The following is a 26,671-nucleotide window of genomic DNA, read 5'->3' on the forward strand; positions in this document are numbered from 1 at the left end:
ACACTTACATAAGGAACGTCTCCTTATAGGAGCTTAGTATCTTGTGTATAGCCTTACATGTAACGATTTTAACTAGCTAATAGTTTGCGTGGAAGATGAAGTGACGCGGTAGGTAAATAGTTAGCGCATTGGACTTCTATTCGGCTGACCCGGATTCAAACCCCGGCCAGGTTCAAACTTTTTCAAATGTTTCAATATCAATTTCAATAAGTGCTTAGTGCGACAAGCAAGATCTTCTCTCCAGAAAGAAAAAGACGTTGAAATGAGGAGAATTGGAGAAGGTAAGGTCTGTGAATGGAGGCCATCATTTACAAACTTATTTCCAGTAGTTATTCTAGATTTAATATTTTCATCTACTTTCAAGCATTTTCTGATTCATGCGTGGTCAGTATTTTTATTTCTCTGAACATACAGTATATAGCGAAATAATACATTACATACACAGCAATATTGAGATTAATATATGGTGTTCATTGGACAAAACGCTCTGAACCATAGAGATTTATCTCAAAATGGAGAACTCTTTCGTGCGTCATCTACTCACAATTTTGCTTGCATAAAGATCTGACTCAGTGCTACCAACTGCTGTTAGTGCTGAGAAAAGTTACGTGTAAGTTGGGTTGCATCTGTCCAGTCGTTTCACAAACTGGAAATAATCTGGACCCCAAGTAATGTAATTAGATTACTTAGGGGAGAAGATATTTTTGCTGGTGGCTGTACAGCTGCAATTCACATTCTCGCGAATTTTACGGAAGTGGTGAAGTCATGCGCATCAACAGCCTTCATCTCATTGCCCAAAGAGGAAGTTGAAAAATCTCGCCAGCAGAAAATAAACGTATGGTCCAAGAAAAATACCCTTGTGAAGGTATGAAGGGAATTCAAAAGTCACATATATGGACTCTCAGTGATGGACGAACTTATACTGCACGGGCTTTAAAAAGCAAGAAAGATGAAATTTCATTTTCTAATAGAGATCTCAGAACGGCAGGAGAATATTCAGATTTACATCCTACAAAGAGAGATATTTGTGGCTTATGTGTATGACTGTGATTGGTGGCTTGCAAAAGTTATAAATATCAGTTGTGAGTTGAATGAAATCATTGTGAACTTCACGCTACCACAAGGACTAGCTGCTGCATACAAATTTTCACCTGCAAGAAGCACCACACCATCAGACTCACTTCCTTGGAGTCAATTCGTTGACATTTTTACGAGTAATAATTACGTTAACTGTGCCTACCCATATCTTTCCCGTTGAAAATCTACAAACTTCCCTAGCTTCTATGCAACCTGTACAGTAGCAAAGTAATGCTGGTTGAATAAAATAGAAGGCTAAGTAGTTTTTCTTATTGCAATTATCTCGGCCGAGTTCGACAATGGAGTCAATCCGTTAACATCTTCAGGCGTAACAGTGGCTATTCATATCCCGTTTAAAATATAACATTCCCTAGCTTCTATGCAACCTGTGCAGTAGCAAAGAAATGTTGGTTGCCTATGATAGAAGGATAAGTAGTTTTTCTTATTGCAATTATCTCGTTTGAGTTCGATAATGAAGTCAATCCGTTAACATCTTCACGAGTGACAGTGGCTATTCATATCCCGTTTATTACATAACATTCCCTAGCTTCTATGCAACCTGTGCAGTAGCAAAGAAATGTTGGTTGCCTATGATATAAGGATAAGTAGTTTTTCTTATTGCAATTATTTCGGCCCAGTTCGTTAATGGAATCAATCCGTTAACATCTTCACGGATAACGGTGACTTACGTTCGTGTGATCCTCTTTACTGTGTTTACGATAGTTGACTACTCTCCGCATTTGGGAGTTATTCTCTAAAATTCAGCAATGTAGGAAACCTTTAACACTTCTTAAATTGTATTACAGACAATTCGTACTGTACTCTCTCGATATTCAATACTTTTGGACGAAAACGTTGGTGTAAACAGTGGGGTGGTGTAATATATATGGAAAATTTACTTCGTTTATGATTGAATAGGATTAGCACTAATTACCTTTACAAGTATTATTATGAATTGCTGTCATTACAATTTCCAAAATTTACTGTAAATACAGTGCTGCAAATTTATAATTCTTTTGCTGACTTCAAACACAGCCAGAAATTTTGTAATTACAGTATTAAATTTCAAGAGTCAATAACAATACATCAAAACAAGGTTTCTCAATCTTTCCCATCGACGTACCAGCAAAGCATATTATTAATCAGTACTACCATACGTAGTAAGTACCGCTATCAGCGATTCGAGTACCACCAGTGGTACGCGTAACATAGGATGAGAACCCCTGCATCAAAAGAATATCACCACTGTTTGGAAGAATTGTGTTTACACATTACAGTTCTTATATTATTAGAATTATCTACAGAAAGAAAAGTACATATTGCGAAAAAATTACTTTATGTACACTCATGTCCAAAATTATCGTCGCATGTCTATAAATATGTTGTTGTAGGAATATACAGGGGATTATTATTCTGATGAAAGTGCAGCATGTTGCATGTTTCAACACTTCCTTCTTTCATTTATAGCTTTCTATCATTGATTACCAAGCTGTATTTTTTTTAAAAAAATCCTTTTACAGTCAGTATTCGTTATTGGAAGCCATAGTGCCAGTACCCTGCAAAACCATTATCAAATTATATTCTTATAAGAAGAGAGTTATAGATATGCGACAATTATTTTGGACATGAGTGTACATGGTTTCTTTACTTATACACAATTATTTGTACCGCTATAGCAGTCTACCTACATACACTGTTCCCTGTCGTCAAGCTTGTTTAACCGAATTAGGTTGGGGTGAGAAAGAAATGTATGGGAGAATCCAGCAAATACGACTGTGTTCTTTTGAAAGAAAGTAGATAGGGAGGTAGATAGAATATATTATCTCTAATACCCGTACCGACAAATGTATGTCCGTCAAAATAAAAACTTACCTAAAATCCCACCTTTTGCTGCGAGAATCGGAAGAGCATTTTTTACGTATACACCACATATACTTACTTCCCGAAGCCCAACTGCGTAACGTATACAAAAGAGTAAACAAGAATAACCAAGAAGCAGGGGTAAATGTGAGGGAGAACGCGGGGGACGCCGTCCCCGCCTTCAAAAGTTATGTACGGTGTCCCCCCAGCTCCTAAAAAAATTAGAATGGACAAAGATAGGCAGGGGGACATCGTGACGTCATGCCGCTACCTACCGTCCCCTTTCCTTTTGAGATCCACTTTTACCCCTGCCAAGAAGTAATCATTTTGTACTAAATTCATAGACAAGAGGCAAACTTACCGCATGGCACATCTTTTACGAATATAGTTCTGTTGCTGCTCACTAAATGAACTACCAGATGGCTGCCTTCGAAAACTTTACCGTTTGCGCTTACAGCCTTTTCAGCGCTCACATTTTCATAAAACCTTAGATACGCCTCTACACTTGTTCTGCTTTTATGGGAATTCCTAGAACAACCAAATATCATATTAATATGTTATAAATAGTACCTAAGTTTTTGTTTTTGCATTTTTTAGATCAGACACAAAAGCTTTCCTATTACCTTTCATGAATATATGGGGGAAGAACTGTGTTTTATGGTGCCTATAAGTAACTATAATTGTAAATATCTTAATATTTTAATATTTGTTGCCATTTAATGTTAAATTTAGCTGCTACATATATCACCAACTCACCTGTAATTTAGATGAAAAATGTCTCTCTCCATGGATGGATTTGAGTTTAGCGTTCCCTTCAGCAGCTGCTGAATATGCATAGGCCTATAGCTTAACGTGAGATTCAAACCAAATGCGCTCCCGCCAGGAATCATCATTATCTGTATTAATTGTGTCTGCAGTCATCTGTTTAGTGAAAGTTATGTACAATTATAATTAAAAAAAAAAAAAAAAAACTCAACCAGTTAGAACAAGAGTTCTTACCACGACTTCTTATCTTGCGGATACAGAGAAGCAAAATTTCTCGTTCGAATATTCATGCATATAGACAAGATGTTGTCCTTAGCAGAAAGTAGGCAACTAAGGCTGAGACATAGAAACGGAAGAATGAAGAAAATAGCGCAGGTACACTCATGTCCAAAATGATTGTCGCATATCTATAGCTGTCTTATGGTAAGAATATAATTTGATAATGATGTTGCAGAGCACTTTTAATACTGATACTATGTATATAATCAGGACATGTATATTTGTGGTAAATTTCATAGGGAAAGAATTATAAATACGAAAATTAGAATGAGTAAAACAAAATCTTGCTAAATGGACAAGAAAGATTTATTTCCGTTATATTGTTCTTATTTACTGCTCTTTTGATATGAAATTTGCCCCATACATGTCTTTGCCGATTATACAGATACTAACATTATAAGAAATACCGGGAGAATTCGTTATAAAATTATATTCCTAGAACAACATATTTATAGACATGCGGCAATAATTTTGGACATGAGTGTACATGCTTGTGTGCTCCCTGTCATTTTGTTAAAAACCCAAAAGTTGTTCAACAATTGAAGAGAGTGTATCGTGCCTCTACCATTCGACTTGATCGGATGCCTGCCTGCCTGCCTGCCTCTCTCTCTCTCTCGCTCGCTCGCTGTCTGTTCCACAATAACTTTCGTAAAACTAATCTAATTTTAATTACACTCGGATGTGCCTTCATTCAACCATTCAAAATAACCCTTTGCTCTGAAATTGCAATCCACAAACCATAAGAGAACATATACATCTCGTGTTATATGCTTGAACATATATACGCAAAACTATTTTAAATTGTTTGATTTTGATAAAGCATGTATACTTTATTTAGGGCATCCCGATAATCTCCATTGGCTGGAGCTGAAATGGGTCAAGAAAGGCGACTTAAAAGGGTAAGTTCCCTATTACAAAATTTGATATCTTTCACCAAAATGATCCGATTTTGAGGCAAGAATAAGACTTGTATCTTCTGTGAAGCTTCCAGTCACTCCACTGCTTGGGGTTTAAGGTTGGTTTAAAGGGACAAGTTTTGCCGATAAATGGCACTACTGTCTTCGTATCTGTCCCATGTATTTTTTTATCTTTCACGAAAATTCACGATTTCTTTTACAAATTTCAACCTACAGACTTCAAATTTTTAGAAAAGGAACTTCATAATCTGTCAAAGGCAATAGTCCGTGCTGATTTTTTATTTAGAATTTTCTTCATTGTTGAAATGGCTTGATTGTTGAAATGGATATCCAAAGCTTTAACAATGGAATTGTTTCAACAATGAAGAAGATTCTAAATAAAAAATCGGCAGGGATTGTTCCATTTAATAGGTTATGAAGTTCCTTCTCTAAAAATTTGAAGTCTCTAGGTTGAAATTTATAAAAGAAATTGTAAATTTTCATGAAAGATAAAAAATACATGGGAGAGATACGAAGAGTATAGTGGCATCTATCGGCAAAACTTGTCCCTTTACACTAACCTTAAGTATGTTAATAATACATATAAGGGAATTTATAAACCCCCTGTAAAAAATCCATAGTATTAGTAACTTCTGTAAAAAAAAAATGTATAAGGTGAATCATTTATCCCGATACTCCCTTTTTAATTAATTGATAAAAGATTATGAAAATTTCTACGATGCAAATATTGATACGAAGACATCGTTTGACATTCCACAATACCACCAAATTAACAGTGTTGCCAGTCCAACATATAGTAATATTTCTTAAGGTATTACGTCAGATTATTACATATTTCAACTCTATATATTACATGAAAACTAATAATACTACATCTATAACTCAGTGTTACACACTAAGGACCCTATAGTATCACAAACATCACAAAACATCACAAACATCACAAAACAACCGAACGTTGGAGGTTTCTACAACAGCAACCCAATTGAACTGACGAAAAAACTTACATCCAAAGTATCTTAGCGCCGATTCGAATAAATAGATGCAGTGATATAAGGGATTGAAAATTTGACTTTTTTCGAACGTTTTATTTTAAACACATGCTTAGATAAGTATCATATCCATCATACAGATTTTCAATTGACGTGAAGATTGTAAAAATACTTCGTTTAATATTACTTCTTTAGTTTTATTTTGATAGAAAGTATTTCTGAGTTTGTTGCGTGTTGTGGGGAAGAAAATTAAAACACCTGTATTAGGGAGAAAGCGCTCTTGCGATTAATTTTATCATTGCATTCCCGTCCTTAGGATAAAGTTTCATCACTACAAGAACCTAGGTTCAAATCCCGGTACTGGGACACATTATTATAAAATGGTTTCTCTTCACCCACTAATTTTCTAAGAACATACACACATATAAGTGTATTTGTTACAATTTCCATGCTTTTGACCCACTATGCACTAAGTGGATTGAGGTTCCAAAATGACGATCCAGTCAGTGCTGTATGAATGGTAACGCATGTATTCAAAACAACTTCTTTTCTGTGGGATCAATGCCCTTGTCAAGCGCTGACGAAAGTGCCTTCAAGAGATGCATGAGATTCTGGAACCTCGAATGGGATAAAACATTTTTGCTGAACTTTTACTCTATGCAGACAAAAAAATAAAAATTAAAAAAAAAAAAAAACTCATCTTCCTGTTTCTGTCTGGAAATACCATTCGCAAACGCTTACATATTGTTTTATTCCAAATAAGTTGTTAAATCTGTTCAGGAAATCTCCTCGAATTAAAATGTAAGTATTACACTTATCTCCTAATGTTAAAAACCTGTCAATTGCTGACTAGAAATAAATATTAGCATACGGTAGTTTCATTAACTTGGTCTGCACTACGAAAAACTAGATACAACAAAATAAAAACATAATGCTATTTGATATTTACGTAAAAAAAAAAAAAAAAAAAAAAAAAAACTAATTTTGTTCTATTAATGCTAGCGATACTTAGGTACTTACGAAATAGCATATAATATATAAAGTGCGAAGTACATCATACTCACTTTCCATTGGTCAACGGTCGGCATAGGCACATGACAGTCTCTGTCTTTCCAAATTTTGAGAAGAACGCCTTTAATTGCTCCTCGGTGGTATTATTGGGCAAGTTACTTATGAAGATGGTACGAGAGGATTTCTCAGCTGCCTCCCCTAACGTTTCACTCTGGGCTGTTTTTCTCGTAGTTGCTTTATCTTTAGAATTTTCTTTAACGATTTCATCTTCTTTGCTCCTGTAAACAAAAAGTATAGCGTAGTAGTTTCTTAGATTTGTTTCACAATTTTTAGAAATCTCAAAATATATCTCTATGTACACTCCAAATCTTAGTTGTACATGTGAATTTTCCTAAGCTGCACTTTGATAAATGAGCTTCGAAGGGGCTCACAGCCATTGTTTAAAATATTCCGCTCTTAATGCAATGTTACATTCAGAGTAAAATAGTGTCGTGCGGAACACAGAAAACTTTGATATAGGAAAATAACAAAATTGCTAAGTTCATTAGCTACAGATACAACTGAAGACATTTGTTTCGATAGCCATGCGTGATAAATTGATTCTTTGTGTTCGGATTTAATGTTAGTGAACCTGGTTTCAATCTCACTGGTAATTCTATCTCTTTAACATAATTTTTCCGCTATTCTTGCCTTACAGTCTCAGTATGATATATATCTACAGGAATGACTGACAACTTTCTTAATAAACCAAAAATAAGAAAATCTTAATTTATGAAACTTTATTATTATTATTATTATTATTTTTATTATTATTATTACTATTATTACTTTTTTCAATGCATTTCCTCTTGAGTTCAAAGTACTTGTTACACTGTTTCAGAAGAATTTCGTCAAGTCCATAGAGAACAAATCTAGAGTGCTAGTGTTGAGAAAATCATTAACAGCCATAATAACTCCTTCATTGATAGAACAGTCCTTTAAGCATTTCTTTTTTTTTTTTTTTTTTTAGCTGAAAACAGATAAAAAAAAAACTTTTTTGAAGGTGTAAATTAGGTGGGATAACATTTGATTTCTTCGCAGTTTCCTGTTACATCTGAGACATTTGTGTTAGCTTGATGCATTATGACGATTTCTGACAGCTTTTCACGGAATTTTGTTTCTACCTCTTACGAAACGCCTTATTTGTTCGCAAGAGTAGACTATGATTATAGTAGCATTTTTTGATAGATAGTCCACTGTAAGAAATCTGTAAAACACTAGACATCACCTTGTTGTGAACTATCAAACATGAAATAACTTGATAGCAGAAAGAGAAGTATGTTTTCATTTAGTCTCAGGGTCAAAGCAGTGGATGTCTCATACTGAGTCACGCATCTGTAGTAACACCTGCTTTTATTCTATTCATATAAGTAAATCATATTGTCACAGCACGCACTCACTGTCAGCTATATTTAGCATTCAGAAATTCGGGATTCCATCCGGCCGATATTTCCTTCACGCTCGGTACTTCATGTTTTAACCTCTTATACGAAATGCCAATTGTCTCTACAACACACTAAAAGGTTACTCTTCGGTTCTGCAATGCAATGTCAGGAATGGCATCAAAAAGTTTTCTGAATCGGTATTGTGTAGGATGCACCACAACGAGGTTTATCTTCAATGGACGTATGACCCCTTTTGAAATATGCAACTCAATTTCTCATAATGGCGTACTAGATGACTGTTCCTCGGTCATGTCTATTCACAGGGCCGTCCCGTTGATTTGTGGAGCCTGAAGGAAAAGTAAATTAAGGGATTAATGTATGTGACAAGGAGCAGACATGAATGTATCATCCGAACATCCGAATCAAACCTAGTCCATTCGACAAACATAACAAAGATATGTTCATGCTCAAAAAATTAGGTGCTATAGACAACGGAGTAAGTCCCTGAGACCCTCTTCACCCTGTTAGTATAAAGAAAATCGTAGACTCGCAGTGAAAGAGCTATTGCATCAACATTGTTCATTGGCAAGTCACGGTTCTCTTTAGCATGAATCAAGCTTTCCAGGGGTGCTATGTATTGGGACCCATAACGTACTTTAACAGAGAAAATTGGGAGAATGTCTGGAAATCCCCTCCCCCCAGAAATGCCTCTTATCAACTTTGGACCCCACTGGAGTGGCCCCGGGTAAATGTATCTCGAAAAATATTATAAGGGATACGAAATGATTGTAAGAACTTTTGTATTGATAGACGGATAGATATGAAGGAAAAGCTTGTATACCAATATACACTTTCCCTCTGTCTATCAATACAAACCTTGGTATACACATTTCTTACCCCTATAGTATCTTTGGAGATACATTTGGATTGTGTACTTTTACCCCGGGCCACTCTAGAGGGGTCTGAAGTTGATGAGATTTCTGGAGGAAATTTTCGCATTCTCCCAATTTTCCCTGTTAAAGTATGTTATGGGTCCCAACACATAACACCTCTGGAAAGCTTGTTTCATGCTGAAGAGAACCGTGACTTGCCAATGAACAATGTTGATGCAATAGCTCTTTCACTGCGAGTCTACGATTTTCTTTATACTAACAGGGTTAAGAGGGTCTCAGGGACTTACTCCGTTGTCTATAGCACCTAATTTTTTGTGCACGAACATATCTTTGTTATGTTTATCGAATGGACTAGGTTTGATTCCGATGTCCGGATGACACGTTCATGTCTGTTCCTTGTGAGTATTCCATACTCAGCATGAGTAAATCACTTAGAGCCAACTTAGCTTTTCATATCAATGGTAGTGATACCTTATTAAATATTTACAACAAAATGACAATAATAGTAAAATAATAAATACCTAGTAATAACCCACTTCATAACAAATACAATACAATGGTTGGTATGCGTTTAATATCATTTGCTACCTTTCACATACCATCAAATTTGTTCTATTTACAACAGAATACACTTTTTAAAAGTAGCAACTTATTGTCTATATCCTACTTTCAAATATGCTATGCATAGTATGGAAGTCTTATAGAACTGTTATGTCCGCTCGTTTGTCTTGAATGTCAACAGGTATCAGAACAAAAGCGTGAGAAAAAGCGAGAAACTATTTCTTAATATGGACTCAGTATACCAACAAGTGGTCCCATCTCCTTTTTAAACCCTCTATTCAAACCGGAAATGGTAGAAATAAACTATTCCTGGTTTCAACACCGATTACACAGAGCAAAAATCATATAATACAAACATCGTGACAAGTTTTTTTTCTTTTTTTTTATGGATTCAGTGACCCAAGAACAGCTTCTATTTCCACCCTTATCTCTCCACTAAAACCAGGTGTGGTAGAAATTTACTCTTATTTCCGGTTTCAATATTGATCTCCATAGAGCAGAAGCGTGGTAGATAGCGAGAAGCTGTTTCTTGAAATGATTCAGCGTCCCATGAATAGATTTTATCTTTAATTCTACTCCTATTTAAACGGAAAATGATAATGGTTTAAACAAAGAAATATTCATAGATAGCGAGACGCGGTTTCTTCATAGGAATTCAGTGTCACAAGAAAAGGTTCTATTTCCGCCCTATTCTTTCTAAATAAACCGGAAGCTGTAGAAATCTGCACCACTTTCGATTTATATTCTGATCCTCTAAAAGCAAGAACTATAATAGATTCAGCACCGACCTTATCCCTCTATTGGAAACGGAAGTTATAGACCAATCCCTTTCGGTTTTAATATTAAACCTCGTGGTTTGGAACCTACCGTATTTACACAACAAGCAACGACACTCACTTTGTCATTGAAAGAAAAACAGTTAAACTGAATAATAATTTCAGTGGACAGTTACTACCATTGGCTGGATTGGAAACTATTTAATCATGCTACATTGTTGATTTGACACAAGAAGACTTAACCTCAAAATGAAGGAACTCTTCTTGATATAGAAGCAAATTCTACATCAATCCTTCTTTCTCAATTCCTTTGTTATTTCACTTTCAGTAGAAATCGCCTATTCAAGCGTTCTCATTTCATGAATGTCTGTCGGCTTATTGTTAGCTTTGAAAAATTGTGTTCCCCACATGCAACTGTAATAGAAATGGCAAATGGAATGGCAATATGATAGGCTATTGTTATATTAGGATAAGAGTTCTAAAAGGTCAGTAACCAGCGCTTTAACATTCAGTGAGACAATGATCGGACCAATCACTCCAGTTTTAACATAATAAATTATCAACGCATTCATTTGCCTGAACCCTTTGATACGCAGCGCTTTATTTTCTTGAATATAGGGCATTCCGGTTTAGAATTGAATAATCTACAAATTCATATCTGATCCCAGTAAAATTTACAACGAACTTTCGCCTCGTTAAAGCTAAAATCGGATCTCAGTTATCTTTAATGTAGCCATTATAGACTTCATGACTAACTTTCGCGACACTAACAATATACAGTCGTAAAAATGCCTTACAAAACCATGGTCAATCATCTCTAAATATCTTGATTTCAAAGAATAAATCAGAAATAGTAAATTGTTATTCTTCCTAAACGACCTACCCTCCTTCTTTCTTCCTATAGAGGGAGGCAGGCTCCCTACAGCGTGGTCCGGAAGTGAGCGTACCCCTAATTGGTGTATTCTGACGGTTTTAGGTTTTACCCACATTTGTTTGGCATTGTCTGAGGTTTCATAAAGCAACAAGTAAGAAACACTCGATATCACAAAACGCAGGAATTACGAGGAGCTGTGGAACACGCCTTCACCCTCGTGACTCCGAAGTATCTCTGCAAAACATCTGCGAGAACATGATGCAGAATTCAGCTGTGTTACGACATGGATGGTGATGATACCGATGTTTATGATTCTTAAGACTTCAAGGTAACTGAGTACAGACATTCTACCATAACTAACACTATACTGTTGAAACTAAAGGGGGATACGCCCGCTTCCGGACCAACCTGTACAGCGCGGAGGGGGCAACGGCTCCTGTTTCACCACCCACAGAACGACCGTGCTTATTCATAAATGAAATCTTTCAATTTAACGTCCCACAATTATGGCCTTTAGGCTAAAGGAGACGGATAATTAAGGCAAATCAAAGGTGATGGAAGCATTGGTGGAATGAGAATGTGGGAGGAAACGGGAGTATTCCAACAAAACTCAAGAACACGATGTTGTCCACCACAAACTTATTTACCTAGGGATTCGTGCCTGTTCAAATTACCACTTTTTAGAACTTGTTAAACAAAAGCTGCAGATGCATTTAATTCAATACTTGTCACCACACCTGTTCAAGGGGGAAAAAATGCGTTTGACCGCGACCTCGAACTTAAGTAAGTTCTGTATTAGGTCTTTCCGCGGGCCCCTAGTCAGTGTTCCAAAATTCTACCTGCGTCCTTGATCAATGCACTAAGACTTTTCTGCCAAAAATATAATTATGTTCGTAATTATATCATTAAAGAATTTGTAGTGTGCACTGAAGTTTTTCATGGAGCACTAAGGAACCGCGACACAAAATCTGTGAATTACTGATTTAAACTGAACTAGGACAGCAATAATGACTATGTAATTGAAACGACAAAAGGAACGAGAGAAAGGTGAAGTATCCACTAGGAGATCAAACGTTAGACTTAATTTCTGATACCTGAAAATGGAGAAGAACACATTTTACCAATTTTTGTCACAACTTAGAAATCAGATTCTTCGTTCCCTTGATCGTTTGGGAAATCGTGAAAACCAACGGTGACCAGGCGCCTACTTTCTAAAGCATGACTTCTGAAGAGGCAAAGTAGGAAATGAATCATCAAATCAGAAACTGTAAACCAAAGAAGAGCGGAAAAATCAAAAGAAAAATACCCAGTGGGATTCGAAGAATGTTTAAAACGTTGAATCTTAACACAAAGAAAGAATTTAACGTCCATGGGTATCGAAATAAATGTAAAATACATATAGCTAACGAACTCCTTATCAACTTTTTTTTTTTATTTTATTCTTTTATTTTTTAAATAAATTATTTCTCCTTTTGTTGAAGAAATAACTAATACTGGAAACTGGGAAACGCGAGTCAAGTTGCATTTATGGTTTAGACATTGGTTCCAAAAACGATCCTTCAAAGGGCAGAATTACACTTCGTCCAAAGATCCGTTCAAAATGTAAAGTTATCATAAAAATGTGCATTATATATATATATTCTGTTTCTCAACAGTAGTCTATGCCCCTTGATATTGCTCCATTTTTCTACGCTCAAGCTCCAATCCCATCCTCATTTTAAACATATCTATTTTCTTGTTTACTGTTTTGTTACTCGCTTTATTACATTTTAATTTCCTTATTCGTGTACTTATCTTGATAGATTTATTCCTCTATGTATTACGTTCATGTTTACGCACTGATTTTTTGTAATTACTTTATTCTGTTACATTGGCGCAACTTTGAAGCCTACAAATTTTAAAATGAAAAGTGAAACGTCATCTTGATCAAAAACAAACGAACTTACAACAAAATATAGATAGATCGTGATAGCTGATTGAAGGTGTTATTTCTGATAGAAAGAATATAAGCATACCTAACTTATATATATATATATATACACATTTCAAGTGCTGAGCACGGCTAATTTTAGCAGAACCAGAGGCATTCGCCGTAATTAGTACGATGAATGAAGATAACTTTGGAAGGTCAAGGTAATAAATTTTGCTTATTACTTATATGTACTTGGATTTATGTTTAAACATGGAAAACATCAACCAAAACATGCATAAGTTGAAGGATTACCTTTAAGGAGTGAATCCCATTTACAGCATAAGTTTCCCGAAAACTGAAATACAACAAAGTCTGTTTTTTAACGTATAAGATTTCCGTTAAATAAACCTAAAGATTATGTCATCTATTTTTTTATATAAGTTTGAAAATACCTATATGCCATGTAAATCATAACATGCTAACATGTGGGTACAGAAGGGTTGCCATAGTTCGAAAATGAAAATCCGGGACGCCGGGCACAGAAGGGGCAAGGTAAACGCGTACTATTGCTGCGTAAAAAGAACGAAAAAGAATCTGCCGCAAATAATTCAAAAAATATGTTTTCCCCCATCTCATAAGCTTCTATATATATATATATATATATATATAAAAAAAAAAAAGCTCGAACATTTTCCCATTGTTGTCTGTTCAGTTTTATCAATTAAAACAATATATTTCTTCTTCAAAGATCAGCAGGAAAATTATCAAAAATATCGATCAGCGATTATTGATTTAAATATTTCAGAAGCAAGATGCAGATTGAAACAGAATACTAAATATAACAATAAGATTGAGCAGTAAAACCGTTTGTCCCTGGCCGACAAACGAATGCTTCGCTCGATGTCAAAGTAGTTAAATCGTCAAATTAATTAAATCCATGTTTTGTGTATTCAAGTTTTTTTTTTTTTTCCAACTTTTGAATTGAAATACTTAGAAGTTGAAGAGACTAGTTATATACCTAATCCTGTGAAAAAAAAACACACTATAATATTTCCTTCCTTTCTTTTTCGCTGAAATCCGAAACATTTAAGCGTCCCGAGAGATATTTTCGGGACGCAGATCTCGATTCCGGATTTTTCGGAATGAATGGCAACCCTAGGGTATAGATCTACTTTAGAGAACCCCGCGATTCCTTTATACGTTTCCATAGTTATCTGACCACTTAATTAAATAATTCTAATTTGAAACTACATAACTTGTCCCTAGTAAGGAAGTCCTATTGATACGTGAACTCTCATGAAGCCATCATATAATTTGTGAAGAACGATACTAATAATAATGAACTGCTATTGCTAACATTTTAAAGCATAGGAAGTAACATGAAGGAAGATTTTCAATGCGAGATAACATACGAGGTGTGTTAAAAAAAATAGCAGGCCAACAACTTTAAATGGTATGTTCCGGCTACCGTGCGCATCTAGTAGCCAAAGGCGCCCATGTTGTGGTTTCCAGGGGGGGAGGGGGGCAAGTATAAGCGAGTTTCAAATTTTGCTGTAACTAATGTAAAAATCCTATTGGATTTTCGATATTCTGAAGTACAATTTCCTCTAGGAAAGGGGGCGCCCTTGCTAGTGGCATATCTTGGTAAAAGATCGGCTTTTACGAGGTTCCTATCTATGTGTTAGTTGTAGAGTAACTACCCACTGAGTGAAGTCGTGCATAAGCCGGACGTCGAATTAATAAAAACAAATAACAATTAAGCAGTTGAAGGTACAGTGCATCTATGTAAAATATTGCGTAAAACGGGGAAAACTTTCACGGAAACATTGCGAATGCTTAACCAAGTACACAAGGAGGACTGCATGAGCAGAACAAAGTACTATGATTGATTTAAGAATTTCAAACAGGGCATAAGTTCGACTGCCGAAGATCCAAGGACACGACCTTCCATGTCAACATATGACGCGACATGTTGAGTTTGTGCGCGCTCAATTCGTGAAAATCGTCGTTTAACTGTCCGTAAATTTGCTGAAGATGTTGGCGTAAGTTCAGTAGAACCCCTCTCGTCCGCCCTCGGCCGGTCCACCACTCTGGTTATCCGACCGTGCTCGAGCCGAACTTGTCCCGACTCGTCAGTGAGTCAGGAGGCCCATTGTCGTTTACTGCCGTCGCGACATTGTTATTTCTTAGCTGTTACCGCTTGCCCGCTTTAGTGGTCCGTTATCTCCGGTGTCGTTTCTTTCGTTGTGCTGTACTGTACTGTGCAATTTTCAGTGCTTACTGTTCGTTGGTATTACGACAGCGTTCTTCTATGTTCGTTACAGTACAGTGTTTTTTCAACATGTCAACAGTGAAAGGTAAACACGTTACTCTTTCATTAAATAAAAAATTAGTAGTGATACAAAAACTGAACAAAGGGGATTCACTGAAAAAAAAATTCCCACAAGGAACTCAATGTAGGCGTTCCGACAATAAAGCTTCTGTATTTCCTGATAATCCGACCTTTTTTGCGTTCCGACCATACCCCCAGTCCCAAACGGGACGGATTAAAGAGGTTCTACTGTTTAGGATCTTGCCACCAACCTTGACTGAGAAAGTTGGTCATGCATCGCTTCTTGATACAATTATCTGGCAGAACATATCAACTTCCGTTGTGCTCCACACGTCCTATTCTCCAGACTTGGACCCAGCAGACTTTCTATTTCCCAAATTTAAAACCACTTGGAACAGGTATCCTTACTATTCATAGAGGAGATTCAAGAAAATGCGACGAGAGAACTGTACACCATCGAAAAAGTTATTTCCAACAGGCGTTCTAAAATTGGAAGAAAAAATGGCAATGCTGTATAGACAGTAGACGGGAGCACCTCGAAGAAGATAACGGTTGAAAATTTGTATAATGAGCAATAAAGCAAGGCCAGCAAAAGCTCGATTGTTTTTCTTGAATAGATCTCGTATTTTCACTTCGAAAAACTAACAATACTAGTTAAAATAAAATATAACGAATCTCATACACTAATGTTCGTACATCAATTATTACACCCAATATTTCGAGTGCTTCATTCGGGCACTTGTCCTCACGGACAAACAGGTTTAAGGTTTATAACTAGACTTCGGATTTTAAGGCAAATGCCTATTTTGTTCCCTTTATAGGAAGTAAAAAATACTTCGGATCTTTACGAATCATGAGGAATTAAGCCTATTAAAACACTTTATAAGTGCCCTAAAAATGCCTAAAATGGAGTTTAGCGCCTATTTTGGCCGTTTTGGCCTAAAAATGCCTAAAACTGCAAAAAATACAAAATTCCTGTATTTTTTAAATAAACTTTTTTTTTAGTGTTGAGTGAAATTTAATTGACAAATCTGAAGGCAGAGTGAGTGTGTTTGTCGAGGCTAATTTTAGTCTAACTCGTATGAAGAAGTGAAACGCAGAGGGTGGTTGTATGTAAAAAATTGTTTCTAAAAGTTGAGCTATTTCTGCTCAAGGTCAAGCCCATTTGTGAAAGACAAAGACAAACCATCCCTTTGCATCCTGCAGACACTGTACTGAAAGATCTCTATCTCTTTCTGTCTGTCTCTCTTTCCCCAGGGGCAAAACCAAAGCTATTGCTAAGTGCATATCGCAGTAACCAATATTCCCCTCCCTGCCGTTCTGCATTCTTGGAACTATTCCACCTTTTCTCTTCTGTAGCGGCTCACTTCAGCTCTTCTGTGATCCGTTCAGCTCTCTGGAATTTGGACAATAGTTTACACACACACATTCACAAATCAACACACAGCTCTATTGAAGCAAGAATCTCTTCGGGTCTTCGCTTTCAATATTTGGGAAAAACCAAAGTCCACGAACAGAAACGATTCATGAAGTGACGCGGTTCAGTTGACTGGAGTATCCATCCATGTATCATTTTCGGGTCAGTGCAGTGATTTATCTTAAACACGTAGTTCAAGAACGATACATCGTCTCTACAACGCATGAACAATTGGACTCAACGGCTTACAGCCCAGTCACAGATCTTGAGGATTCTTAAAAAGAAGTTTTGTATCATACGCAACAATGCCAAAGGAGAAGTCTTCAAAAAGTACCTTGATTCGCCAGTGGTTGCAAGAATTTCCAGATCTAACATACGATGGAAGAATAATCTTTTGTCCATTGTGCAGCAAGCAGGTAAGAAAAGCTATTTTTATTTACAGAATTTATAAATTTAATTAAATCAATTGTACACCCCCCCCCCTCCTTGTTTCTGTATAGCTAGCTAAAGTAAAACCTTTATCAATGGGAGGTTAACTATTTTAAGAGACAACGTTACTGAGCTGCTGAACTCGTGAAAATCTAATTTACATGGAATTTAGATCAGTTAAGAAAAAACATAAAAATAATCCTGTAACACAGGAAAATCTTTAAAATGTAAAGACTTCTAGCAGCCTGCTTAAATGAAATATATGAACGATGGTTTTGAAAGTGCTAATGGAAGAAAGTGTCTAGACTTACACATTCAACAGTTTTAGGGATTCTCGGGGATCTTGAGAAAAGCGGACATGGCATTCTCGGTTCTTTCCGAAGGACTCCCCCCCCCCCGAAAAAAGCGGTAAAGGTTAAAAACAATGTAAGTTAAAGTTGACATATTGTGTCAGTAACTCCAAAAGGGGTCCTCTTTTCGGAGAAAAATGTTTAATGCCAGCAATTACTCGACAGTTTCAGGAGCTTAAGAAAACATATTTTTGCTATCTCGTTTTTCAAAAGAAAAAAAAAAATACGAAAGAAGTTAAGAAAGGCGGGATTCAATTTTTTTTTAAATGCCAACAGTTCCAAAAGTTTGAAAGAAGAAATGTGCAATGCCAATATTGATTATCTTTAAAAAGTTAAGGGAACTGGATATATCCTTTCATCCCGAAAATATCTAAAAACGAGGATTTCAGTTTGAAAGAAAAACTAGAAATGTCAATATCTTGAAAAGCATAAAAGATAGGAAAAATGTTTAAAGGCCTTTTTTTTTTTTTTTTGTTATTTTTCTCGAAAAAGAAAGAAAAGATCTGTTAATAGTTAAATAACGGCGTTTGAGGTTCATAGATTGTCTCAGAACTTGTTTTACGAAGCAGAAACTTGTTTGTCTCTTTGTTTTTTTATTTATCAATTTTGCTCGAGGTGCTACTGTCTATTGTCTTAAGATGCTATTGATTTCCATCCATAGTTACAGACAAATAAATTCCACACAGGGGCAAGAAAAGAACAGTCTGACACTCGTCTAACAAGAATTACAATTGCGGATAATTTTATTTTAGGACAGATCTTAAGAAAGGAAGAATTTGTCTCTGATGTTCTCTCCCCAAAGCCAAAAAAAAAAAAAAAAGGAATTCTAATCGATTGCTCTCTCTCTCTCTCTCTCCTGATGAAGAATATCCATACACCTTTTGTCGCAGGGCCGCAAGAGACAACTAATTTCCAAAAAAAAAAAAAAATTAAAAAACGCCAATTTTATTTATTGTATCATGCTGATGTTCACGCTCAACTAAGGCATTGCTAATACTTTATTTTCGTTCTAACTTTGGTTTCTGTCAGTTGATAGTTGCAAAAATTTTGAATTTTTGAAATTTTAAAACGGCCCTTATTTTAAATTTTTGACAGGTCACTGATTTTCACACTGAAACATTTTAATCATATTTTGGGGAAAATTTGGTTCAAATCAGTTAAAAATTTTGTAAATTACAGTTTTAAAGAAAATTTTAAAGGGACGATATTTTGAAATTTTTCATGCAATTATTTTGGCATCCAAATCTCAAACAAAATATTGCCAAATTATGTTTTAATTTTTGCCAAGTTGGAGTGTGTCAGCATTCGAAATTAAATAAAATATAGTGCTTAAAATTAAATTAGTTACAGTGCTTAAAATTAAATATTATTTCTCAGATATTGATATACAATTTTATTGCTTCTGTCTGTAAATTGGGGATTATTCTGAAGTAAAATGCTCATCGATTAGTCTTTTATTTGATCTGTTCTGATTCGAAATGGGACTGGGGTATATTGGTCTTTAACGAGGTAGGCCAACAAGTTTGCCTTTTTGTCAACTTTAAATCAATAATGTAACGTTCACCGATTAAAAAAAAAAAAAAAAAGCACATTACGACCAGAAAGGCAAGCAAACAGTGATGGTAGTTGTCGCAATTAGTGCTCTCAATCGGGTCAGTTCGGGTCGACTTTTGGTTGGACACCCTCGAGTAACGGGTCGGGTCAGGTCAGCCTAACTCGGGTCACGGGTCGGGTAGCGTTAGACCAACTCAGTTCACCGGTCGAGTCGGGTCACCCGAGATAGTTTGACCCGACCCGACTGGTGAACTGAGTTGGTCTAACGATACCAGACTCGTGACCCGAGTTAGGCTGACCTGACCCGACCCGTTACTGAGGGTGTCCAACAATAAGCTGACCCGAACTGACCCGTTTGAAAATACTAGTCGCAATGTACACGAAGAAAATTAGAGAATTTGAAACCGAAATTAAAGTTAAAACGCCACCATCTTCACTAGTTTTGTAAGAAGCATTTGAAAATATATTTCTAAGCGTTTTTTTTTTTTTTTTTTTTTTTTTTTTAAGGTTTCTCAGGAAAAGAAGTGCCACTTAAAGCAACACATTGATGGTGCTGGACATCTTGCCAAATCTAAAGCGAAGAAACAACAGAAACAGACACAGTTAACTCAGCCTTCTGGATCTGGATCTGAATCTGGAACTGCGAACACATTTAATGCGGATCTTGCTAGAGCCCTTGTCGCTGCCAACATCCCATGGAACACACTTCAAAATGAAACATTCCGACAGTTTTTACAGAAGTGGTGCCAGCAATCGATACCGTGTGAGTCAACACTCAGGAAAACGTGTTTGGATTCTGAATACAACAATACACTTGATACAATCAGAAAGGATATTGGCGATTCCAGCATTTGGGTAGGCGTCGATGAGACTACTGATGCATGCAATAGATACATAGTGAATGTTGTTGTAGGAAAACTTGATGAAGATGGACCTTCAACTCCTCACTTGTTAAGTAGCAAGGAAATTAAGAAAGTGAGTGCCCAGACAATTGCTTACACCGTGAACAAAAGTTTGCAACTTCTGTATCCTAGTGGTGTGGATGATTCTAAAATTCTTCTTCTTTGCACAGATGCAGCTTCTTACATGATTGCTGCGTTTAAGAACCTAAAACCTTTCTACCCCAACCTCATCCATGTTACCTGTGTAGCACATGCTTTTCATAGAATTTCTGAAACAATCAGGAACGAATTTCCTCAAGTCAATGCCCTCATTTCTAACATGAAAAAAACTTTTTGCAAAGCCCCATCGAGAATCGCTGTCTTTAAAGAAAAACTGCCTGGCATTTCTCTTCCTCCACAACCTGTCCTAACGCGCTGGGGAACATGGCTTGAAGCAGCTTTGTATTACGCAGAGAACTTGGACGCTATTGCTGGTGTTGTTGGCGAACTTCCTGGTGTGGAAAACATTGCAAGTGTTTCAGTTTTGAAGGAACTTTTCAAAGATCCCATTCTCAAAAGAGATCTTGTATATATCAAGTCAAATTTTTCATTCTTACCTACGACGATCACTAAGTTGGAAGCTACGGGAAAGCCACTTAGTGAACAGGTGTCAGTAGTTAACGAAGCCGAAAAGAAAATCCAAAGTGCTACGGGGAAAGTTGGGGAAAAAGTGCAGTGTAAGTGGGAAAGTGTAGTGAAGAAGAATGAGGGATTTCTTGTGTTGGCTCGTATAGGGAAAGTTTTGATGGGAGAGGATGAAACCATCCCCGACGAAGTGGAAATGAAAAATGTATCGAAATTTAAGTATGCTCCTGTAACATCTGTCTCAGTGGAAAGATCGTTTTCGGCAGCAAAGATGATCCTTACAGACAAAAGAGAGAGATTGACAGTCGAAAACTTTGAGAAACTGTTGGTAATTTACTGTTTCCAAAATTACGAATGAGCAAGTTGTGTACTGAATGAATCACCTGATTCACTGAAAACAAAAGATGTTAATAAAAAGGGGTATGTAATAATTTATACTATTATTTTTAGAGCCTATTTTTAATTTTTAGCGCCTATTTTCCTATTTTTAGTACCTATTTTAGGCGCCTAAAATTAAACTTTTTGGTGCCTAAAATTCCGAAGTCTATTTATAACATACACATATTATTGTATAAATATATATGTTATAAACTTTAACATGTTTATAACCTCTTCACACGTTTCGATGTATCAGTTCAAGGGAAATCATAAGAATGATGATGATGAGTATTTGATGGTAGTTTACAACCCCAGTAAAATAGTAGGCAACTACTATATTTTCTGTCTATATACAACAAATACGCGATGAATCTAAGTACAAACGTTTAGTACACCCAACTACCCAGTAATACCTGTTTGATTTTTTTCCTTATTTATTCCAGATTTCATCAGCAAATGGATTCAACTGTAAAAATATTCGACTCTCTATCCTTACCTCTTGTCGGGAGCCATCTAGATCAATGTGTGTTCAGTGTAACCACACCAATTATTCTATTTGGTACAAACATCCATACCACAAATTTTCTGGTTTATGCATTCAGGATGCAATAACATCCAGGTTTATGCAAATTACATTGTCGAAATTAAATGTAATAAAGATTATTATAGCTTTCTTTTATTTTTGTTGATAAAAGTAGTAATGATGACGTCCAAATCTCATTCTAAATTTCCTTTATTGGTATTTAATTTTAGATCTTCTGTCCTAAAGAAATATGTCTCCAACAGTTTATTTCAATATTAGGGGAAACTCGGTCTAAAATTATTTATTGGAGGTGTTTCGGTAACTATATAGACCCACAGTTTGTTCTACATAGACAGAAAACTATATTTGTTTACAGTTTTAAGGGAGGTTGTAAATTCTCACCAAGTATTGTTATTTTTGTAAATCATTCTTATAATTTCCACTCCACCGATACAACTAATCATGTAAAGAGCTTACTCTAAAGAAAATACTTACGCCTGTGCTTGTTCCTGACAACGAGTACTCGAGTGAAGTACTCGAAATATTCGATGTAATAATTGACACAGGAACATGAGTACGTGAGTAATTCATTATAACATAATGTGTTCCATAGATTCTACTAGTAATTATAAAATATAATACACATAATTTTATTGAGTATATGTGATATATATAAGTTTCTGCGTCGATATTTATAATGCATGCTTTCCTTTCATATTTCTTTATGTTTTGCGCTGAATTTTACTTCTTCAGTGTAACATTCTCAATGCTTTATTACGTCAAAATCACTATTACTTCCTTGATATGATTTTGAAACAGATTTATCTTTTCATGTCATACTTATCAATGTAATTCATTTCAGCAAACTTTCTAGTGTTATTGAATCCATACGTATTTTCCTATAATTTCAAATTCATGCGTTTGGAAATATCTTCTAATTCTTGAATTGTCACCTTTATTTCATACTTGTGCGCAACATCACCTACTTGGTACCAGGGCCGGCCTTAAGCCGATTGGACCGATTGCTCCCAATCGGGCCCCGCGCTAGTGCTGTCTACTCTACTGTCTAGTCTTGAATCTAATCTACTCTCCAGTGCCGTTTTAACAGCATATTAGGCCCTAAAACCAACAAGTTGTTGGGATGTAGTATAGGCAAGAAGTTACATGAAATTGTACACATGCCTTTAAGTAGCTGTTGTTAGAAAAATAATATGTGTTGTTGATAAAAAGAGAGAATCGCTAGATTACGAAGTAAATAATGGATGTACTTGTCAGTTGAGATTAATATGTTTAGTTAGAAGCCGTAGCGATTGTATATCCACTAATAATAGTTGGATAGTTCTTGTGAAGTGTATACCAATAAGAGGTATAGAAATAAAAGTGATCATTGATACTTAAGTGCGTTATTGATCTGGACAAGTTTGCAGTAATACATTAGTCATTATTGAGGTGTGTTTATATTCTTTTAGTAAGAATATAGAATTCTACACAAGTGTGTTGTGGTTCCTATGACTAAATTTTGCTCCTAATACATGTAATTAATACATGCCATTCTGCTCGCGCGACCCCCAACCAAGTGGCTATTGTACCGTTAAGATGGCTCTGGTACTCTCGATTGTCAAGTACACACAACAATATATTGAATACAGGTACATCCATGGACTCTACAAGGGAGGGTATGGCCTTTCCCTAACAAATAAATGAATAGTTTATATTAAGTTTCCGGGCATAAGTAAATATTTTCTGAATTTAATGCTGCAGTAGTTCCTTGATTTTTATAAGTTTACAACTTTTGTTGTAAAAATAAATATTATGTCCAGGGAGTATTCTGCATACCTCAAACATCCCTAATACTTCCTCAAATTTCTTTACACATAACCCCGGGCATAAAAATATTGTTTTCTTTGAGTTTGTTTTAAGATTTGTATTTATTCTCGGTGCACACCCTCTTTTATTTTGAACAACAAACTAAATAAAAGTCCTTGGTGTTTTCACTGATTATGTCTGTGATACTACCGTGTATACCGAGATAATATCAAATAAATGAGCGACTTCTTTGCATATCCTTTCTCTTATAGCTATATTAAAAATTACAAAACCTGAGAACAAATTCTGCCCTCTCGTGGATTTTTTTAAAATCAAGTCAAGAAAACGTAATGTATACTAGTGCGTACTAAATAGGTGGCTACTTATGAAGGTTTGTCTTCTAACTCAACTAATCAAATGGAAAATATGTAATCCATCTTCCATCAGTTCATTAAGGTTTGTGATCATCTCATCATTATTTCATTTTGTCTGCAGTCGATAACGATTTCAAGCTGATTATACCTTTCATAAGTAGCTACCTACAATGTTCTCACTAGCGTACATGGGGTTTTCCTGACGAATTGTATTCAAAAAAGATACAGCTGTTAAGAAATCCTTGCATATCAATGTGCATTTCATTATGTCTTACAAATATAAACTTATGGAAACATAGACTTCACCATTGTATTTCTCCTAAAATTCTAACCCAATTTGATATACCCTTCCTATTATTATTATTATTATTTAAAAAAAAAAAAAGGCGAATGAGATACAAGATGGCCACTTCAAGCTGACCTCAAATAGATATACTTCCTCCCGGTGTCGGTTAATGTGTTTGTGTTTTTCATCCCTTTACCCGTTTTACAAATAAAATGAAATTTTCAAACTTGAAACACATTGTTATGGCTTATCCTGATCAATTAGGATTTTGGCCATTGCGGTCGTCTTTGTGGACGGAAGCACTTTAAATTTTGATTGCGCTCGTTTCTTGATATTCCACACTTCTCTGCCAAGTTCGATCAAGGAACTAGATTTCGACATCGATAGGTTTACTTGTAAGAAAAGAAAATTTGCGAGGCACAAGGGTGAAATATGTATTTTAAAATCATTCACAGTCTGCATTTCCATTTGAGTTATTTCTCAGAAAAATTAGCTGCTTTAAGCAATGAACAGGGTGAGCGTCTTCACCAGAACATTTAGCAGAGCAGATGGAAAAACGTTATAAAGGGAAATGGGTATAACCACTAGACCAGTAGGGAGTGCAATATATATATATATATATACAGGATGGCCTATTTTAATCTTTCCACGGAAATCTCTCGAAAATGGTTGAACATAAATGAACGGAACAAAAACTCAAATAGCAAATGCCATGGGCACATCGAATCGTGTTATCACGGTGTCTACCAGGGCCGCTCTTCATGGGATCCCAGGGCCGAACTCTAAAATTTAAATGGAAACATGGGGCAAGTGATACCTCGTTCGATAGATCTTTAAAAGCTAAAAAGTGTTGTGGTAAAAGATTTGTCATATCGATCACCGTATACAAAGTGGCCGTCAAGACATGTTTCCTGTATTAGATAAAACGTTCAGTACCACTCATATGAAAACGGTTGAATGTAAATTAACAGAACAAAAAAGTGAAACAGAAAAATGACAGGGGCACATCGACTGATGTAGCGGTGACCCCCAGGGCCGCCTTGCATGGGGGCCTTGGGCCCAACTTGTGCTGTGGCAAAAGATTGTTCATATGAGTCACCGTTTTTAAAATGACCACCAAGACATGGTACCTATATCAGATAAAACGTTCAGTGCCCTTAGAATGATAACGGTTAAAGATAAATGAACAGAACAAAAATTCGAATAGGAAATCACAGAGGATGTTTATCATTCCACGGCTCGAGAATGTTGCAACAGAGAAATAGATGATTAGAATAAAAGTGCCATAATGCAAAGAAGGAAATTATTTGCTAGAAAGTTATCGTTCTAACCTCCCTCCGTACGTGAGTTGAGCTGGAAGGAAGGGTGGCATTTCAAATGAGAATCTTAGTTTTTGCTAAATTGAATCTACGTAACAAAAGTATCTGAAATGCTTTTATAACAGATAAGCGTCTCTGTAATGGAAAAAGGAAGTAAAATTTATGTCAAATAGCACCTTCAATTTTTATTGCAGGCAATGAGTTGAGGCAAAACTGGATCAACTGAAATAAGAAACAAAATTGCTGAATAATGCAATTTTTAGAACAATGTGTACCAACGTTGGTTTTGTTCAACCGTCGTCTCCACGATATTGGTTCGATTCTTTTCCTTCTGTGTCTCCTGCCATGTCATGTCCAGAGTTTTCCTTTATGATTCTCCTCACCTCTCACGTCCGGGGTGTTGTTTTTTCGTGATTTCCCTCGCCTCTCACGTCCGTTCTTTTGTCTGCGTGAGTCCCCTCGCCTGTATTTTTTTTTTTTTTTTTTTCGTGAGTCCCTGTGCATACCCTTTTCAACCTACCTAGTATAACTGCGAGGAAAATTTAGGCGATAGAATATGCGGTTCACTGAGATGTTGTCCACAGTTATATTCCGAATACTTTCAGCGATAATTTCAGTTGTGATCCTCAGCAACGAAACGGTACATACGCCTCCCAAACATTTTACACGCATTACATTAAATTCTCATGAGCAAAATGTTTGCAAATACCAAACATTTATTATTAAAAACTCTGCTTCGCATTTCAGTTGCTTCTTTTTCCCCAACAAATCACACTTTGCAATAAAATGGATGTTACTCTTCACATCGAATTTCACCTTATTTTTATTCATTATAGTACCAGTCACTTGTACACACAAATGCTTCATATAAACCATACCTATTGGAAGTAAAAGTGGGGTTTTCATTTGAGATTTTACCATTCATTCCCGCTTCACCCACTTACAGAGGAAGGTCGGAAAGATAATTTTATAAGAATTAGATTTCCTCCTTTGTATTATGGCACTTTTACTCTAATCGACTTTTTCTCTGTTGCAT

General features: G+C 35.9%; 1 protein-coding gene across 5 annotated transcripts in view; it reads right to left on the bottom strand.

Moving 5' to 3' along the window:
* LOC145663904 (uncharacterized) overlaps positions 1-26,671 on the bottom strand; it is a 59,718-nt gene that overhangs the window by 26,805 nt on the left and 6,242 nt on the right. For all 5 annotated transcript variants that reach the window (XM_081730089.1, XM_081730086.1, XM_081730088.1 and 2 more), the window contains exons 3-4: positions 6,955-7,179; positions 3,299-3,465 (exon numbers count right to left, since the gene is read on the bottom strand). In XM_081730089.1, coding sequence (XP_081586215.1) covers positions 3,299-3,465; positions 6,955-7,179 — 392 coding nt within the window. The remainder of the gene's footprint in view (positions 1-3,298; positions 3,466-6,954; positions 7,180-26,671) is intronic.

The sequence above is a fragment of the Thermobia domestica genome, chromosome 11, assembly GCF_964235325.1.
Source record: "Thermobia domestica chromosome 11, izTheDome1.hap1.1, whole genome shotgun sequence".
Classification (NCBI taxonomy): Eukaryota; Metazoa; Arthropoda; class Insecta; order Zygentoma; family Lepismatidae; genus Thermobia; species Thermobia domestica.